Source organism: Lagopus muta, chromosome Z (genome assembly GCF_023343835.1).
Source record: "Lagopus muta isolate bLagMut1 chromosome Z, bLagMut1 primary, whole genome shotgun sequence".
NCBI lineage: Eukaryota > Metazoa > Chordata > Aves > Galliformes > Phasianidae > Lagopus > Lagopus muta.
Genome location: NC_064472.1, coordinates 44,375,431 through 44,395,071, shown reverse-complemented (window position 1 = coordinate 44,395,071; position 19,641 = coordinate 44,375,431). Strand labels below are relative to the sequence as shown.

At 44.7% G+C, this 19,641-nt stretch overlaps 2 protein-coding genes across 2 annotated transcripts; one reads left to right on the top strand and one right to left on the bottom strand.

Moving 5' to 3' along the window:
* Window positions 1-7,541, top strand: TRIM14 (tripartite motif containing 14). Its single transcript, XM_048931128.1, has 6 exons — window positions 1-195; window positions 2,112-2,207; window positions 2,359-2,592; window positions 3,194-3,356; window positions 4,631-4,723; window positions 6,702-7,541. The coding sequence occupies exons 1-6, from the start codon at window positions 16-18 to the stop codon at window positions 7,235-7,237; spliced, it is 1,302 nt and encodes a 433-aa protein (XP_048787085.1). The 5' UTR covers window positions 1-15; the 3' UTR covers window positions 7,238-7,541.
* Window positions 7,542-9,174: 1,633 nt separating this feature from the next.
* On the bottom strand, window positions 9,175-18,065 carry LOC125687047 (sialic acid synthase). Its single transcript, XM_048931796.1, has 6 exons — window positions 17,850-18,065; window positions 17,036-17,251; window positions 13,712-13,811; window positions 12,843-12,997; window positions 11,542-11,808; window positions 9,175-10,943 (listed from the first exon to the last, which is right to left on the bottom strand). Exons 1-6 carry the CDS (start codon window positions 17,979-17,981, stop codon window positions 10,734-10,736), a joined length of 1,080 nt encoding a protein of 359 aa, XP_048787753.1. The 5' UTR covers window positions 17,982-18,065; the 3' UTR covers window positions 9,175-10,733.
* Window positions 18,066-19,641: the final 1,576 nt, after the last annotated feature.

Sequence of the window (19,641 nt, the reverse complement as noted above, 5' to 3'; positions counted from 1 at the left end):
TACTCCGCATCCGCCATGGCGCAGGGGCAGCCGTGGGCGGCGGCAGGGCCGCGGGGCTGCGCCGTGCACTCGGGGCGGCCGCTGGAACTCTTCTGCGGGGACTGCGGCCGCTGCGTCTGCGCCCTCTGCCCGGCGCTTGGTCCGCACCGCGGCCACGACGCCCGCCTGCTGCTTCAGGCGGCCCGCGACAAGCAGGTGAGCCGCGCCGTGCTGCGGGACGGCTCCGTGCCGCGGACTTCCCGCTCCCGATCGGAGCCTTTTCTTTTGCGCCTTTCTTGCCCGGGGTGAGCGCGCGTGGGTTTTCCGCTGTCGGCGGTGGGTTCGGAGGGCTGCGGGAGTGCGTGCGGTGCGCTGCTGCTGCGCGAGGGGACGGTGGGTGGGGACAGGGGCAGAGAGAGGCGCGGGGTCTGTCCGCCGGACGGCTCGGCCGCGCTGCCTTGCACGGCGGAGGGAGAGAAGGGCGAGAGCTGGAGAACTCGTGGGTCACTATAAATGTAGTTCAGCGGGCAGAGGAGAAAGGGAAGGCGAGAGGAAGAAAACGAGACAAAGGAGGCAGGACAGAGGCTCGCCGCCTCCTGCGGTCAGATCGATGTCCAGCCAGCTCCTGAGCACCGGCTGGGTCATGCGCCCAAATACCTGCTCTGCATTGTATTGCTGGGCGTGGCGTTATGGGGCACGGTTGGGTTGGGCGATCATCAGGAGTGTGCTGCTCCCGGCACAGTGAAACTTTCGCTGCAGAGGCAGAGGGAGAAACACAGAAGGCCGTGATGCTGTGCTAGCCCTGCACAGCAACTGCTGGGGCACCACCGTGCTATCAAGTACTGCTTTGGTCATGGCAAGGAGCACTTGCTCTGTCCCACCAAACCACAGAGATGCGTCGTGCTGTGGCCTGTGGGTATGGACACTGCTGGCAGGTAACACCTGCTGGCTTCTGGACCAGAAGAAGTGAGCAAGACAGAAACTTGAATGCAGGTGTAACAGTATGTCTCTGCTGACATCTGCTGGCCTTGAGGCAGAGATTTCAGGTGCAGATGTGTCTCCACAATTGTCATAGCCTTAGGGATCATCTTTGGACCAGCAATTTTGTTTTGATCTATTGAGACAGCTACAAGGCTGACAGTTTTCCTCAGCACTGCTAGGAAGTGCGAACTGGGGGTGCCAGGAGGAGATGACAACAGCTGTGCAGGGTCCATCAGCTGGTTATTCCTTGGAGCCAAGCATGTTCAGTATCACTAGTCAGGATGCTCCCTGCCCTCTGATCACTGGGCACAGCAAAGCTCCTCCATCATCAGGTGGAGCACAACCCTTCAGTTCGTCAGGGACATTGAGATGGGAAAGTTGAGGCTGGGAGAGATGGCATGGCCTGAGTTCTTGGTTCCACACAGGTAGAGCATTCGTCTGCTTGCATGTATGTATGTGTGCAGGGGACTGTCAGCTGTGAGCTCTCTGGTTTTGCCTGCAGCCCATTTATCATCTGGCTCTTGTCAAAACCAAATAACAAATTGGTGCTGAGTGAGTGTGCTGACATGGCTATAGCTGCGGAGCTGCCTTACCTGTACTGCTGGGATGCTCTGTATGCAGCACTCGTGCACTGCTGAGGGTTGGGGTACTAATAACAAAAAGGCATCACTGAGTGCACCTGTTCAGTCCACGGCGGGCTGTGGTTAAAGAACTGTGGGGGCAGCTGCAGCAGAGCTGTGTTGCTTAGTATGCTGCAGGGCATGGCACAGATACTGGAGATGCTGAGCTTTAAGTACTGGTTGTTACAGTCATTGACCACAGCATCACTGTGGTGGCTGTTTCTTACTGCTCTTTTTCACAAATGTCTTGAACATTCACTGTTTCTGTGACAACAGACAGAGCTTTCCACAGATGATCTGAATGAAGGTGCTTGCTTAGCTGCCCACAGGGAAGAAGGTGAAGTAATAAAATATTTATGTTGTGTTGCCACTAGCCTTACTGGATAGCCCTATAGACTGTTTCAGTAACATACTTGCTTGCTAGAAAAGAAAGCTATATATATATGTATACACACACAAAACAAATGTTATGAAACAGATTTTATCTTATATTTTGTAATTTCTATGATTTATTTTATTTTTACTGCTTAGGAGCTCCTCACAGTGTATTTGAGGAATCTAGAAGCGAGAAAGGAGCAAGAAGCTGGTAACAGAAGGAATGTAGAGCAAGCTGCTGATGATCTAAAGGTAAAGCGTGGTTTGCTACTGTACTAGTTGATCATTTTCACAGGAGATATATTTTTCTCTCTATCTATGGCTCTTCAAAGACCCAGACAGGTGCTGCTTCTCTAGGGAAGGAGAGTTTGACTATGGAGGCACTCTTCTGCTTCATCTATAGGCACACGCTGCTACAAGCAAACAGCAGCTGTTGGACAGAGTGACACAGCTCCAGGTACTGCTTCAGGAAGAGGAGAGACTGGCAAGAAGCGTCATTGATGAAAAGACTCAACAAGCCCTTGAAGCACATGGTCAGCAGGTGCAGTCCTGTCAAGAAGAGCTTGCAGTCCTGGAGGCATTCTCACGGCGAATCAGAGAGATACAGCAGTGCAGTGATCCTATTCAGTTCCTGGAGGTGCTATTGTGTGTTCTCTTCCCACCTCTTACCCTCTTAGTCCCTGGTAGACTGCTCTGGTGGCTGGCTTCTGCAGATCCATCTGCAAGGATAATCTTTCTCACTGCGTTTTTTTGTTTTCTAGCTGCTTTGATGGACCAATTTGGTTCCTAATGGTTGGACTGTTAGGTTCATGCATTAATTTCAGGTCTAAAGGAGATTCTTTATACTTACAAGCAGATATGAAATGAGAATTAGGCATGCTTGATCGTCTTGAACATTAACACTGTTTCAAGTCTTTCCTTGGGCAGTGTGATAAGGCTGTTTGAGGACAGACAGCACTTTCTGGCAGTCTGAGGCTAAGTTGTCTCATTCCTTTGACTGCAAGCAATGCCAGTATCCTTGAGCAGTTGCCATCATTTTGCTGGAGGCGGCGGTGATTCTCCTGCCTACACATGAAGGTTCACCTTTTTCCTAATGAGCTGTTAAGAAGGCACAGCCAGCTGTACTTGTTATGGCCTAGTTCATCTCGCATTGGAGCTCTTTGCCCCTGTGTGTGGGAGCTGGGAGGGAAGAATCCGTTTGTGCTGCTGACTGTACTCATTTGTTTTTCTGTCCTCAGAAATGCACAGAAATTGAGAAGGAAATGCAAGATTCAAGAAGACCACCAGAACAGTGGCATCCAATTCCTCTCTCATTTGAGCACATACTCAACCATTATTCATGTCTCATGAAATTTCTTCAGTCCATTCTGAGAAAACCACTAGAATTTCGGCTTAAAGAAGGTATACCTGGGAGAGTGCGTTGAATTTTGCATTATCCTGCTCTCCTGAATAGGGGTCTCTAAGTAGGATCTTCTACTAGATAAACAGAGAGCTGGAAAAAACAAGGACTTCTTAGGCGTGGATGCTGTTCTTTGACAGCATTGGTGTAACATTGCTATAGCTCTGGTGATGAAGAAACTTGTGCTCTTTTAATTCTAGAAAAGGTCTTTTTCATGCCTTCAAATTACTTTGATGTTTTTCCCAGTTCTATCAGTTATTTCATTATGGATATTTTCTTCCTGTTGAACTTATGCTGTTTTTATCCCTAGACCATCACACCTGCACAACACAACTGATCTGTCCTTTCACAGTTACTGTTGGGTGTGTATGCTCTGGTGGGACTCATGGCAGACCTGAGACACTGGGAACGTGAAAAATGGACACTTTTTGTAGTTGATGTACCTAGTGATATTTCTGTTCCAGTCAATTTGAAAAAAAAAAAAGAAAAAAAAATCTGTTTTTTGGTACTTTAAAGGTGGGCTATCATCTTCTCCTTTGAGCTTCTTTGAATTGGTATTTCATCCTTAATGATGTTGTTTGTCATGACTAAGGCAAGGAGATCCCTAACATAGAGCCACAAAGCACATAATCCTGACAGTAGCTGAGTTATGGGCCAGCGGGGTCACAGTGACCATCAGAATATACCCAGCTACCTTTTAGTGATACTAATATCTATATCTATATATATATATATATATATATAAGATATAATAATACTTTTTTTTCTGAGAGTTGCAGCCAAAAACAGTACAGAGTGCAGCAGAGTGCTGGGGGAAAATATCTGACCAAACCTGAAAGGTTACTGCATGATGAGTGGGAAGTTACTAGATAGTGCCATGGAGGTGCACTACGACTACTATCTGGAGTTGTCTTGTGTTACCAATTGACAGTGGTGTGCTTTTCAAGGTGCTTACTTGGGGTTGTGCTGGGTTGTGTAGTTTCCTTTGCATCACTAGGATCCAGCATCCCCATGCTATCCAAAGAGTATAAGGAGAAAAGCATGTACAGCAAGTGGCCCTTCTCCGGGAAAAGTATCACAGATTGTCTGATGGAAGACAAGATGTGACTCCATGATCTTCCTCAAGATGTGGGTGGAATTCAAAACACATAGAAGAGAAGCAAATAACGCATCTCATAAGATCCCCTGTGGTGTTTTATTTTAAAATGTTTGAGAGTAGAGCCATCTTCTTCCATTTACATACTTACCTAAGCTGTCCCCTTTCATCTCTGCCCAGATGTATTCAGTAGCCTTAATGCCACCTCAAAGAGGGAGCCTGGAACAATGCTGAAAACCGTGTCTCCTGTTGATCGGATGCTTTTCTTAAAACGTAAGTGTGGTTAAACAAAGCTAGGAGGCCCCAGACACTATTGGTCCATCCACTGAAGCAGCCAATGAATGTGTGCTGCCACTGTCTTTTCTTTTAGAAGAGCTCTGATGTTTAGGAGGATCAAGTTCTCAGCCTTGCCTGAAATTCACTATGATTTTCTGCACCCCATGTTGGGAAAGAAATTTTATTTTCTGTCCGTGGAATTTTGGTCCGGTGTTTTATTCAGAACTATCATCTTGATACTGTTTGGTCCTTTGTTTTGGTTTTGTTTTCTTTTTCTTAAGCAATGAATTTATTTGTGTTTGCTTGAGATTCAGTAGCAATGCACTTTGTGAAAATCTAAGTTCTCAGGCAAGTTTGATGAGCAGAGATCACTAATTTGCGCAGCTTTTCATGCTCTTGAAAAACATTCCCCATTATGTTTTATTTTTAAAACCTTGAGAGTAGAGCCATCTTCTTCCAGTTACACACTTAAGCGGTCCCCTTTGACCTCTGCTTCTAGAAAAGAAGCAGACACTGTAGCCAGGACTTTTGTATCATCCCTGCTTTAAAGTGAGACTGGAGTTCAAGTATCTTTCTCTCCCCGTGTCTCTTGTACTCTGCACAAACTTGGCATCCCCAGCTCTGACCTTTCTGAGGGTGACTTGGAGCCAAGACCCAAAGACAGTCAGTCATTCACAAGAAAGAATCCTGCAGCATGCTCTTTCTACCTACATAAATGATTTCCATCTGTCTTTTGTCACCAGCTGTGCACACAGGTGTGTGTTAATACCTGTGGTATTCACCTATCTGAACACCTATTCAGACCACAGGAAAGCCAGTACTGGCTTTTCTGACTTGCACTTCGCCTCTAAAGTACAGTGATCAGAACAATAAGATATTGATGTTGCATGTATGAGACCGAGCCCCATGGTTTTGGAAGTTTTAGTTTGTTTACAGTCACAATGCCAGAATTAAAATCATGGTGCCTTTCTTTTTGTTTAGAGAATTCTTCAGTTAGCACTGCACAAACAGTACCATTTACTTCTCCCTTCATTTGCAGTGCACAGGTACAGTGTGAGGGCTGCAGAATTACCAGCAGTGGGTCCTCTAGCATCTTCACACATGCATCACACATCTGCAACTCTTTCTGTACATCTTTGCAAGTGTGTGCTGTGATCCTGCCCAGATCAAGACAATCTATTAGTAAAGCCATGTATCAAAGAATACCTATTGGTGCACCACTGCTCTGTGTATTTTAAACAGCCATTGCTAGGAGTCACAGTAAGGCAGGGAAGTGTGAAGTGCAGCTGTATTTTTCAGTCATTATTCATGTGTAGTACTTACTTTCTGGGGGTCTTTTTTATGGCTTTCTGATTTCTGTCCTGCTTCATGGTGAAAAGAGCCTGCTGCTGCATTCAGTGGTTTCTGGAGTGTAGTTCCAGGCTGAAATTTTTCTGCTGTAAATGACGTGTTAGGTGAACTGCTGCAAACCTTCTGGGAGGTGGTAGGTTGTTTCTTTGCTACGTACATGATGCTTCTGCTTTGAGCCATGAGACTCTGTGAAACAGATTCCTAGCCTGTTTTTCAAAGGAGATCTCACTGGAATGAGGTCTCACAACCCAAGAGTCTGCTCCACTGCTGTCTAAAACTCCTAGGCTATCATCACGGTAGCAGTCTCCAACATTCTGCTTATAAGCAGAAGCTCTCAGTGTTAATAGCCTACCTATTTGTATACTTCATCTCATTTGTGAAACACACACATACGGACCTAAATATGTCTTTTACTGACCTGCATTAAAGACTGTGCAACTTCAAAGCACTACTGCATATAGACAGCACAGTGCTTCCTAGAAGAAATGTCTCTTACTCCTTGCAAAATCACAGTTTCCAAGACACTACCAGCTGTGGGCTCCTTTGCAGGCTTTTTGTATGTAAGTTGGACCTTTTTCAAAGGGCATGATAAACATAGCAAGTACATTTATGGTTTTGATTGCAGATGCAAGATCACCAACCTGGGAATACGATAGCCTTCATCCAAGGCTGAAGTTGTCTGATGACCGTCTTACAGTAAGCTGTAACTGGAGAAGAATATTTTACCCTTGTGGTCCCCAGAGGTTTGATAAATTATGGCAAGTTCTAAGCAGAGATGCATTCCTCTCTGGGAGCCATTACTGGGAAGTTGACCTCCTTCATGCCGGAGCTGGGTGGTGGATTGGTGCAGCCTATCCTTCCATTGGCAGGAAAGGAGACTCTGAAAGCTGTCGACTTGGCTGGAATAGAGCATCTTGGTGTATTAAGAAGTTTGATCTTGAATACTGGGCATTTCACAAGGGGGAGAGGATCCCTCTCTTGATAGAAGATGATCCTGATCGCATTGGCATTTTTCTGGATTATGAAGCCGGAATTCTTTCATTCTATAATGTTACTGATGGCATGACACATTTGCACACCTTCCGCTGCAAGTTCACAGAGCCAGTTTACCCAGCTTTGAGGCTCTGGGAAGGGTCCATTGGAATATGGAAGCTAACATAAGGAACGAAGTAAAATAAAGCCTACTCTCTCATGGTTTTTTTTAATTTGAAAGCCGCTTTAGTAGTGATTTACATGTATGTCATATGAAGATTGAACTGTGGCACTTCTAGAAGTTAACAGGAAAGTTCAAGAAAAATCAGCAGTTTTTAAGTAAAGTAGTACCTACCTGTATTTTCAGTGGAGGAGTTTGATCTGCCATTTATAAATGATGTCAGTGTGTCACCTAAAGTGCCTTGCAATGTATTTTTGTACTTGATTCAAACTTGCAAAGTAGAAAAAGTCTGGTCATCGCTTGAAAAAATGCTTATTAAAACTCAGATTTGAACCTGAAAACCACTGTCAGGTCTTGTTTATTGATGTTGTTTTTTCCAGCTCCATCCTATTATGAGGTTGGAGGTGTTGCACTTGTTCATGGTATTAGATTAATTTGCCTTAAGTAGAGTGAGCACTGAAGCAGCCACACAATAACCACAAGCTAATCCTACTTTGACAGTCTGAAGTGACGTTCTAGCTGGCCCTAACTCTTTTCCTTCACACACCAAGAGTGGAAGCAAGAGAAACAGTTTTGTACATCTTTAGTAGAAACTGAAACTAGAGAACCCACAGATGCACTGAAAATACTAGGTTATTGAGGCACTTGTGCTTAAATTATTGTTTCCTATTTCAAGTCTCTTCAACTGTTGCTGGATGGAAATAAATGCATATAAAACTAGCAGAGACGGTTCACAAGGATTACTTTTCATCTGCCATTTCTCTGTAGGGGTAGTGATTTATTATTTTTCCCAGTATAGTTAACAGTGTTCTATTCAGTTAGTGGCCAGTCACCAGTGGTATGTTCCAGGATGAGTGCTGAGGCTAGTTTAAATATTTCTGTTAATGGTTTGGATGAAGGGATCAAGAAGTCCCTCTGTAAGTTTGCAAACAATACCAATTTAGGTTGGAATATTGATTGCTTAAAGGTATTCAGTCTCCAGAGAGACCTAGATAGACTGGACAAAGTCAATGGACAAAGCCCAACCTCATGACAGCCAGTGAGGCCAAATGCTGGGTATTGCATTTGAGTTGCAACTCTGTATAGTAGCGCAGGCTTGGGAAAGCAAAGGACCTGACGTTTTGGTGAAGGTGGCTGAGAATGAACCAGAAATCTGCCCAGGAAATAAAGGCCAATGGCATCCTGTCCTATGAATGAAACAGTGTGGCTAGCACGGCTAAGGAAGTGATTGTCCCCTTGTCCACTGGTGAGACCACACCTCCAATAGCGCATGCAGCTTTAGTCCTCTCACTAGGACACTCAGTTGTTCAAGTGTGTGCAGAGAAGAGCAACAAAATAAAGCAGGTGAAGGGACTAGAAAACAAGACATACCAGAACCAACAGAGAGAACTGGGGTTGTTTAGTAAAGAAGAGGTCAAGGGGAGACCTCACAATTCTCTGCAATTACCTGAAAAAAGGCTGCAAAGAGAAGGTTATCCATCTCTTCTCTCAGGTTGCGAGTTGTAGAACGTAAGGCCTCAAGTTGTGCCAGGGAAGGTTGAAATTTTATATTACACATTTTTTCATGTAGAGGGTGGTTAAACACTGGAACAAGCTGTTCAGGGAACTGGTAGTGTCCCCATCCCTTGAGATACTTAAGAGAGATGTGGACGTGGCTGTAGGAGAGATAGTTTAGTGCTAAGATTTTGTATGCCAGTCTGATGTTTGGATGTGATGTTCTTGAAGGTCTTTTCTAACCTAAGTGATTCTATGTTTTAAGTCCTGGAAAACTGATAAAAACATAGTCTCCAAAGATTATTGGACCACGTGTACTGTTCACCTGAAAAAGCACTGCTTGAAGCAAGCCAGGTAATCTTTGGTGATTCAAACACTAAAGGCCATTGACTCCTCTCTGCTGCTAGCAAAGGCAAGATCTTACTACAGATTGAAACACAAAAAGAGTTACTTGTTTTGAAAGCCGGATTTATTTTTAAAATTTGCCATTTAAAAAAATTCAACAGTTGTTTCTTAACGTAAGGCAAGCATACTGCATCAGCACTCACAGACAGTCACAAGCACATGATTCAAACAGCTTCTTCCCAGTTTAAAGATAGAACTACGACTCTTCAGAACTGCAGAAAAGTACACATTTGGAAAGTAAACTACTTACAGGCACAGAAACATAACCATCAGATTCAAGACATCTTACCAATCCATGATCAAGAGGTAGCAATAACCATAATAACTGTAACTAGCAATTGATTCTGTCATAGACAAACACAGACTGGTAACACCAAGGTGATTTCGTGCTTATCAAGCTAGTTGAGAGATGTGTTATACCTGCTGCCATCTGGTCCTGCCCAAACAAAAACAATAGGCAGAGAGACTGCACTTCTTACTTGAAAAGAACCTGTACAGCAAGAGTGCAGTGCGCAGAGGAGTGCTGGCAATCATGCTGTGACCTAGTCAGTGAGGTGATCTAGTCAAGCAGCTTGCTTAAGCTGTTTTAAAGAGCAGCATGAGGGGAAGGGGGTTTAATCCGAAGACAGCATCTTCGTGCAAAAAGGAGGCTGCAAAATCCTTACTAGCATCTGATTTCTTACCCGAGCAGCTATCCTCACACACAAATAGAGAAACTGCACAGCAGAATTTATTAGGATGCCAAGATTCAGTAATCTGACAGATGCTTTTGCCAATTCCTGGATGCACAGATTAAATTTACTTCCTCTGATCCATCCTGGGTGAATTTTGCTTGCTGTCTTGCCTTTCAGCTTATAAAAAGTACAAAAAGGCTCCTTTTCTAGCTCCTTAAATGGGAGCTGTCTACATATCTAGTTCGCTGACTTTGTTGGTACTGCTTTTGAGAAGGTAAGTGCATACTGGAACCTAGCTTTCCTCAAGGAGCTGGCTTTTGAAAGAGTGGCATCACAGGAATAGACAATTATCTCCCTTCTCTATACTGCTGCACTTCTGTGAGTTTGTCCACTTCTATTCCTCAAGCAGGTTCCTGCCACACGTTCCTTTAACTTGAGACTTTTTTTTAAAAGACATATCTTAAGAAGAATCTGTCATACTGCATGTATGAAGCTGTCTGTTTAGTTTAGGTAATTTTTCTCTTTGCATTTAACACGAACTTGCATCCTATATTCATGGTATTAAAGCAAATGGCAGAAGAGAGACTTTACAGTAACAGAACAAGTACAGACAGATTTTTAGGATTAGTGTATTCTTATCAGAAAAGGAAAGCTAGAAAACAGTAGACCTCGGTCACAGATTTGGCAAGAAATCCAAAGTAATCAAAGTGGAATGGAAGAGGAGGAACATGGTGTTTTCTAGACACAGTACTATGCAGTTTCTAATAAAATTGCTTTTCATAATTTATATCCCCTAGTTGCGAAAACTTCCTGCAGAACAAACCCTGAAAACGTTCATCTTCTTCAATCCTTTCTAACCCACCATGTCACTAGAACATGTTGTGCAGTAGGACAGACCGACACCATAAAATATCAAATGGAGGGCTTAGGTTTAGCACTTCACTTTCTTGACATGATTTTCCACTGCCTGCTCAGTGATGGTTTCATCTTCTTCAATTGTTGTCTTGGCCTTCTGGCCCACCAGATCAAAGATGGCTTCTGGAGCAAATCCCTTAGGCTCTCCTACTTTCACTGTCAGCATGTCAAGTGTCAGTACGGTTCCTTCGGGAATGGTCACTTTTGCCACAACAGACTTCCCCAGCTACAAAGGAGAAAATAAAAACAACATCTAAGTCAAACAGAATTGTAGGCACCAGAAGTGGACCACAAAATTATAAGCCACCTGAGAAAGGGTTGCCCAACCTGTTGCTTAACTTATAACTCTACAAGAAGCTTGAGTTAGTATGGAAATGTTTACTGTAACAAGGCTGATGGGAAAACTTAAGTCCTTACTGAATTCAGACAATATCTCACTGGCATTTCCCAGAATCAGAACGGAAGGAATCTGAGTAGACTGATGAGCATTCTAGCTTCATGTAAACAGAGCTTGTGCATTCACACGTATTTACTGCTCAAGGGAGTTAGTCACAGGGGACATCAGTCACAGGGGACATCCATAAAACTCCACTGAACTTAAAACCGACAGAAATGGCACATGATAAGAAATGCAGATCTGCCTTAAAGTTACAGTGCAATAAGCGCAGTGTAATAAGTGCTCTGCTCCTTTGCAGTGGAAAATTTATTAGAGTGCAGAGGCAAAGCACTGCACAAAAACGGAGACCTTCACACCACAAACCCAAGCACTGGCTGCTGTTTTTCTGCACGGGAGTTACAGACTGCGAATCAAAAGCAGGAGTTACCTTTTCATTGCAAGCCATTTCACAAGGCAAGAGCTGTTTGATTGGAGAACCCATTGCTCTTTCCACAGTACGGATGGCTTTCACCAGCTCTGCCAGTTCCTTTGGCTCCAGGGAAGCCTGGTGGTCACTTCCTTTCCATGTTTTGTCGAGAGTCACGTGACGCTCCACCACTTTTGCACCCAGAGCAACAGCTGCCACCGAAATGGCAATGCCGGTTTCGTGCCCTGAATAGCCAATGGGGATGTCGGGAAAAGCTGACTGATACGCCTGGAACCACGACAGAGTTGGTCTCAGTTGCCAAGGCAGCAATTTCAAAGACAGAGCCAATTTAACAGTAATAACTGCAGTGAACACGCGGGCAGTTTCTGTGCCACAAAACAAGCTGTTGGTTATGCTCAGGATGAAGCACGCCTAGGATGCCTAGGATTCCTCCAGCCCAAGTGCAAAACTTTGCACTTTGCCATGTTGAACCTCACCAGGTCCGCCTTTGTAGCCTCTCGAGGTCCCTCTGCATGGCATCCCTTCCTTCAACCATGTCTTTCTAATTTATTTGTGCTCTTCAAGGTCTTAAAAGCCCACCCAGCTGTAAGTTGTGCAAATGGAGTTTTTTTCATCCAAGAACCCAACACCTTGTTAAGCTTAACCTGCGTTCAAAGCAGATGGTGCACCTTCCCATGTTTCAAATCTGAAGCAATCCTTTCCGCAGCAACACAGGAGTTATTCAGTCCTACAGGCAGTTAAATACAGTCACGTCCAGATATACTCAAGCTAACAAACACTGCGTGCATAAAGCTGGGCAGATGTTTGAACGCTGGCCGACCTGGGAACATTTTCCTGCATCGGCCACCAGGCACATCCAAGCAATAATTTCAAAGGAAACTATAATCCATTTTCTCTCACGGCTCTGATACTCACACAGAGCCTTTTTAATGGAATTATGCGGTTGAGCTCCCAACTGAGAATCACGTCCTCAGTTCCACACACCCTCCCAGAGGTGAGGTAACCGTCCACATCCTTTTCTCTCCTTTTCAAAGCTCACGCTCACCTTCAGCTCCCTTCTATTTAACTGCATAGCCCCTAAAGCAATCTCTCCTATTGTATTCCTGAAAGCTCAGTTCTGCCACAACAGGACCCAGTTAATAGTTTTACTTCAAGGCCAGGTGGAATTAGAGGACCGTGATGCACTTTCCCACCTCTCAGAGACAAACTCGAGCATGTGTAAGACCTGGAAACAGAGCGCAATGGAAGTGCACAGGCCTTCTGTGGTACTGTGCCAATAGCACTCTTACTTATTCACTGACCGATATAACACGGAGATTGACGTCCTCAGGCTGAAGCGGGTAGGCACTGGTGCACTGCAGGAAGCAGAAGTTTGGATTGATGGGCTTCACAATCTGATACACCTGGTGCATTGTGTTCATCGACTGCATCCCGCTGGAAATCACCATTGGGCGTCCTAGCCATTAAAACAAATGTTTTGCCTAGATTTCAAGTTTAGATCCCTAAGAAATCTGCACAGGCTTAACTGAAGTTCTGCAATGCATTTGGTTGAACTAGAAAAGGAAGATGGGTGATTTTCTTGGCTTTTTGTTTTTCCCCAAAGTTAAGCGAAGCAAATACATAATAACTGAACTGGTGAGACACTGTGAAACTATGAAGTTTAATGAGACTGGGTTCCCCAGTTCATGAAAGACAGGGAAAATCCAGGGAGAGTGCAGTGGAGGGGCACAGATGACGAGAGGCCTGGAACATCTCCGCCAGGAGGAAAGGCTGAGAGACCTGGGGCTGTTCAGCCTGGAGAAAGCCAAAAGGGGATCAACTGAAAACGCGAAAATGGACAGGAGTCAAGTGGATGGGGCCAAGCTCACTTCACTGGTGCCCAGTGACAGAACAAGGGGCAGTGGGCACAATCCAGAACATAAGAAGTTCCATCTGAGCACAAAGAAAAACTTCTTTACTGTGAGCGTGACAGAGCAGTGGAACAGGCTACCCAGAGACACTGTGCAGTGTCCTTCTCTGGAGATATTCAAAATTGACCTGGTCATTTTTCTGTGCAACCTGCTGTAGCAAATGTGCTTTATCAGACAGTTGGACTCACGGACCTTCTGAGGCTCCCTCCAGCCCCTATAACTTGTGATTCTGCAAATACTGCTCAGTAGATAATGCTTACCTTTCTTTGCAGTCTTTTCCAAATATGGGAAATTATTTGTATCTCCTGATCCTACTTTGAAAAATGGAACATCCAATTCATGAAGAAATTCTACAGCCATCTGCAAGAAAATAGATAAATAAATAAAAATTGCTATTTTTCAACACGCCAGTTCAGCTGGGTTAATGACAGAGAAGAATCATCGACAAGCCAACCCTGCAAAATAGCAAAAGCAAAGTTTAATTACTTTAAATTTAAATTTAAAGTTTAATTACTTTATATGGGGCACGTATACATAACCCTCAAATCATATTAGTCCAGAATATCTAAGGTACAAAATAAACGGAAAGGTAGGTCACATAAATTCCAAAGCAGATGCACCATTCTGCTTATGAAGGTTGGTCTGTAGGTTAACAGTTAAGAAACTCTGGGTCAAACTAGATTTCACGATTGACACTGACAACATGGCTGGATTTTTCTGTCAGATATCTTTACTACGATGGTGTCGTAAAGATGCCTTCTACAAATACTAAACCTAAATTTCTAAAACTGTTGTCAAAATACTCTTAGTACTATGGAAGCAAGTAGTAAGAACATTACTGCTTCCTTCCACAAAATAAGTAACGCACAGACATAGCAAAAATCACATTTGTATGGTGAAATATATGGCTCTATCTCCCTACCTCCTATGTATTCTGTTAAACATCAGAATCGAAAACAGAAAAATATTACAAGTTTGAAATTCCTAAATTTTATTCTTAGCCTTTTATTTCGTAATTTGACACTAGGTAGGGTGTACATTCCCCTTTCAGGAAAAATGACTCTGAATCTATTACACAGGCATCTGAAAAACGATCAGTGCGCAAAAAGAAAACTACAAGGGATTTTCTTCTGTCAGCGATATCCGAAAATAAATATAAAACAAGCCAAAGAAAAGACAGTAAAGCAGTTTACTCAAATCTTAATTTCTCTCTGCCTCCTTCTCAAAACATGCATTCTATATTTGAGACAATTCAGATGTTATTGAGGGTTCTATTAAAATCTGAATTCCACCAGTAAGTTAATCTGAAAATAAGTACACTGAAGAAAAAGATCCCACATAGCAAGTGATATTAAAATCCTTCACTCTCACCTGAGGGAAACAATGAGACAGTCACCTAACTTTGTCCCCCTTCCAATCACACCCCAAACAATTCTAGTTTCATTGGCTGATTCTTTGTTGCTGCCAAATATATTTAGCACTAGAGAAAGAAAGAGGTAATGTTCAAAAGAGAGTCATGTTTAATTTTTCTAAAATTGTTAAGATGGAGGTTCAATTGCTTATATCTAGGATGTATAATGTTCCCTTAATACAGTTTATTCATTAAGATGCATTGGGCATAAAGACATACTACAAAGCCATAGACTTAATTCAAGGAGATTGCACAAAATGAAGTACAACATTTGGACACAGTATCTAGTACTACTGTTCATAGGATGACTATCTCCTGAAAGTCGGCAGCTTTTTTATAAGGATTCCTTGAGCAGGCCTAGCCTGAGCAGCAGGGCTGGACCAGACAATCTCCAGAGGCTCCTTTTGAGCTCAGCCACTCTGTGTAATATCAAGCAGTAGAGACAAGGCCAGAGGGAGTGGCTCAATAGGATCCTGTTCCATCTCCGGTACATTCTGGAACAGAGCAGACTAAGAACTTGCCTGTAGTCTTTGTATTTACTTCACAAGTCACTTCACAGTACTTCCTCATACAATTAAACATACATTTTAACCTCCCTGACGTACCTGGAGTTCCAGAGATCATGTTCAGTTTACAGAAGATAACAAACACTGCATCAATCTATGCAAAGCCTACAGCAAGCTCAAAGAACTGTGGCTAGCAGAAACACTGCTGAAGTGTCAGCAGCAGTGTTGAACAGCTACGCTGTCCAAAGAATTATGTCAGTACTGCTAACCAACTGATGAGGCAACAAGCTCGGGAAGCATCTTGAGAAAAATAAGGTAGAAAGTGAACTTTACTACCACACCTCACACATACTGCATTTCACCACAATGTCAGAAAAGGACCTGATTTTTCACTCCAAAAGCACAGAGGTGTTTAAGATCTTACGTATGGAAATCCAAGATGAACAGATTAAAATGTTCTGTTCTTAAACAAAAAAAAACAGAGAAAGTGTTGCTATTGCACAGACCCCTTAGGCATGAAGGTATCAATTAAATATCACAACACCTTCTCTTCCCTGATCTATTTCTGAGCCCATGGCAACAGACTACTGCAATACATACAGAACACCCTTTCATCTGTCAGATACCTGAAATAGGCTTTTTGCAGAGTTTGAGAGCTGCATGCAGCTGCATGCAGCAATTCAAGGATTTCAGTCAACAGAATGGTGTGTTAAAAGAAACAGTGAGAATGGCCAGAGGACTAGAAAAGACAAGGGAAAAAGCTCAAAGTAATTGCAATTCCTTAATCCAGAGAGTATTAAAAAAAGGAGATAATAATGTTATTCAAATAAAATGAAATGAAAATAGGAACTTTATGTCAGATGAAGAATTAGAAGAAAGGAGATTAAACTGATAGGTCAGCAATTCTCTCTGATGGTAAGGAAAGCAAGACACAGAACAGGTCACTTTAGGACATCAGATAAATACTACCTCCTCCCATCTAGGGCAAGGCTACTTGCTGGTGTGCCTGCCTTAGGGAAAAAGTGGCTAGCTTACTTCTAAAAGGTTTCTTCCAGTTTGTTTTCTTCATTTTCTAGGCCACGAATGAAAGTAAAATAATACATAACCTCCACTCTGTGTTGAGGTTTAACTGCTACCTGAATTTTCCTGCCTACACATTTCAATCGTACACTACATTTATTAATCTGAGGTAGGCAACTTGCAAAAGTTAAAGACTTTGCAGCTCTCAAGGGGCAACAGCAGCAGGTGAGTTCCACAGAAGTGTACAGGCTGGTGGGTGAACTCAAAAGTTCACTGACAAAATCAGTACAAGTTTCAAGAGTAGCAGAGCAACCCTTTCCCTCTTGAAGACCCTCTCCATCTTGAAGGAAAAGGGAGCATAACCATTTTTGATGTTTAGAAACATAAACTTACATCTAGTAAGCAGAAATAAATGAAAAAAAAAAATAGCGAAAAGATTGGTATTAAGTAGAGAAAAAAAATCTATAGAGGAAAGTCTGACATATAATCACATGTATACACAAGCAAGCAGGCTACATCAGTCTAGTTTCCTCATTTACAAACTAAACATCTACACACACAAGGTGAACTTTTAACGTAAGAACTGTAAGGTGCAAACAAGAGATGCAACAGTTGAATTTCGCATCACACTGGTGTGATGTATATACCTCATCCATGCCAGAAGCCGTGAAGAAAATCCCAACCTCCTCTGCGTACTTCTTCAGCTCTCTGTACTGGTCGTGACTGAACTCCAAGTGGCGCTTGTGCTCCCCGTAGGTCTTTCCCCAGGAGTGTTTTGAGGTATACGGCCTCTCTAAGGCTTTTTTGTTGAATTTGTATTCCAGTTCGCTCTTCTGAAACTTAGCGCAGTCTGCCCCGCAGTCCTGCAAAAGAAGCTGGGTCACACAGAGGAGGAATGCAACCGGCCCTAGCGTGAACACGCAAAAGCTGTGCAGGTAGCGGCCGTCTGCATCGCAGCGCTCACACCATCACGCCACCGGTGAGAACGCAAAGCGACTCTCCGCGCGGCTCTGAACGCATTTTCCCCAGGTTTCTCCTGTGGCGATGCTCAGTTTCCAAACACAGGTCCAACCAACACTAAATTTTCGAAAGGCTTTTCTGTCTGACGGAGTGACTGAAGGATTACTCCAGGGAAAGTCAACGCACAAACGCGTTAAGGCAGCCGAGGCAGACCGACGGCTTCGGAGCCGCACCGTACGCACACCTGGGTGCGGCACAGCGACCGCCGCCCCCCGCAGCTGCGCGCAGCGCGCGAAGCGGACACCAGCCCAACGCGAGCACGGCGCAGTCACGAGCCGACACGCACCGACCGGCGGATGCGAAACGCTCTTCTTGTTGCCTCCCACCACGATCTTATTCTCCAGCCGCTTACCCGCAACCAGCCCACTCCTCTCGGGCTGAGGCTGGGGCCCGCTCCCACCTCCCCGCCCGCAGCAGCTGCCCGCGGCCCTCCCCGAGCACCTTGGCCATGCGGATCATGCGCTTGGCGATGTCCAGGTCGCCCTGGTGGTTCTGCCCGATCTCCGCGATGATGAAGCAGGGATAGTCACCGCCTATGCGGCGCCCGGGGCACAGCTCGAACTCCCGCGGCATGATGGCGCCGCCGCTGCCGCCGGCCACTCGCGACTGCGCCGACCGTCCCCGGCAGCCGGCCGGCGGCCCGCCCGCTGGCTCCGCCCCGCCGAGAGGCGGGACTGGGCGGTGGGTGGTTGGAGGCGGGGACCGCCCAGCCCCAGCAGCGGAGGGGCCGGCGAGTCCGGCTGGGTGCTGTTCGCAGGCTGGGGCGCGGGGGCCGCGCAGGCAGCTTTGAGGGCGATCTCCGCTTGTGCACGCCCTCCTTTTTGGGAGTAGAGAGCGATGCGTTCTCCTTGAACCTCCTTGTCTCCGGACTGAACACATCCTGTTCCCTCAGCTGCTTCCCATAGAGCTTGTGCTCCAGATCCCTCACGGCTTCGTTGCCGTTCTCTGGACATGCTCCAGCACCTCAATGTCTCGTAGTGAGGGACCCGAAACTGGACACGGTACTGGAGGTGTGGCTTCGCCTGGGCCGAGTACAGAGGGGCGATCACCTCCCTGCTCCTGCTGGCTGCGCTGCTGTACAAGCGAGGATGCTGTTGGCCTGCTTTGGCCACTGGGCACGCTGCTGGCTCCTGTTCAGCCACGTGTCCAACAAAGACACCTTTTAAGCCACACAGCTCTCCAGCTTCACTGCACCAAGCCTGTAGCGTGGCCTGGGGTTGTTGTGGGCAATGTGCAGGACCCAGCACTTGGTCTTGTTGAACTTCATCCCAGTGACCTCAGCCCATCCAGCCTTTCCAGACTGCTCCGCAGAGCCTTCTTACCCCCAGGCAAACAAACAAACACTTTCTCCCAACATGATGTCAAACTCACCAAGGATACACTCAGTTTCCTAGTTGCCCTACCCATACCCTTTGTTTATCAGCCCTTGACAAAGGGACAAGCAGCGTGGCATGGGTATTAAAGTGTGAGTCGAAATACTGGTGTTTCATTTTGTGTTTAAACTGCTTGTCAGAAACAAGGGAAGCATCAGATTTAGGTATGTGGTTGCAAAAATTCCTGGAAATGATGCAGTGCATCCTCTTAGCCTTCTGTTTATAACAAGGTGTTTGTTTCCCAGGTGATTTTCCAGACTGGAAGTGTGATGATTGTACTGACATACTGTGGATTTGCACGGGTTGTTGTGCCATGTATGATTGGATGGAAGTGTCCCTGGAAAAGACTGCTTAATGTATTTAACCCAGACCAATTACAGATTCTTCATCTGACTTACATGTTGTGCTTTTGATGTTTGTTTTTCTCTGACGTAGGAGTATACCTTGTATAAACAACAATTTCTGCTCAGGAAAACATTTCAAAGCTTTACATGTTTTCAAGAAGGTGCCCAGCAAACATTTTCCAACCAAACAGTTGGACTGGATCACAGTGTTCTAGCTAACTGCATTCTTCCTCTGCCTTAAGATTACATAAACAAGCAAGGTGAGACCATTATAAATAAATAAATATAACACAAACTGCATTGAAATGGCATCTGTAAGTAAAGAACTCCTAATTCCTTTCCTCTTGAAATGAAATGGACCCCAAATTGGACTTATTATGATGACGCATGCTAAACAGCATTGTGAAATGGAAAGATTGTTACAGAAATGTTAAGCAGTGCTACACACGTAACCCTTCTTTGCTTTCAGGTTTTTGCTTATCTCATGAGCTGCCTGCAACTTCCTCATAACATTTT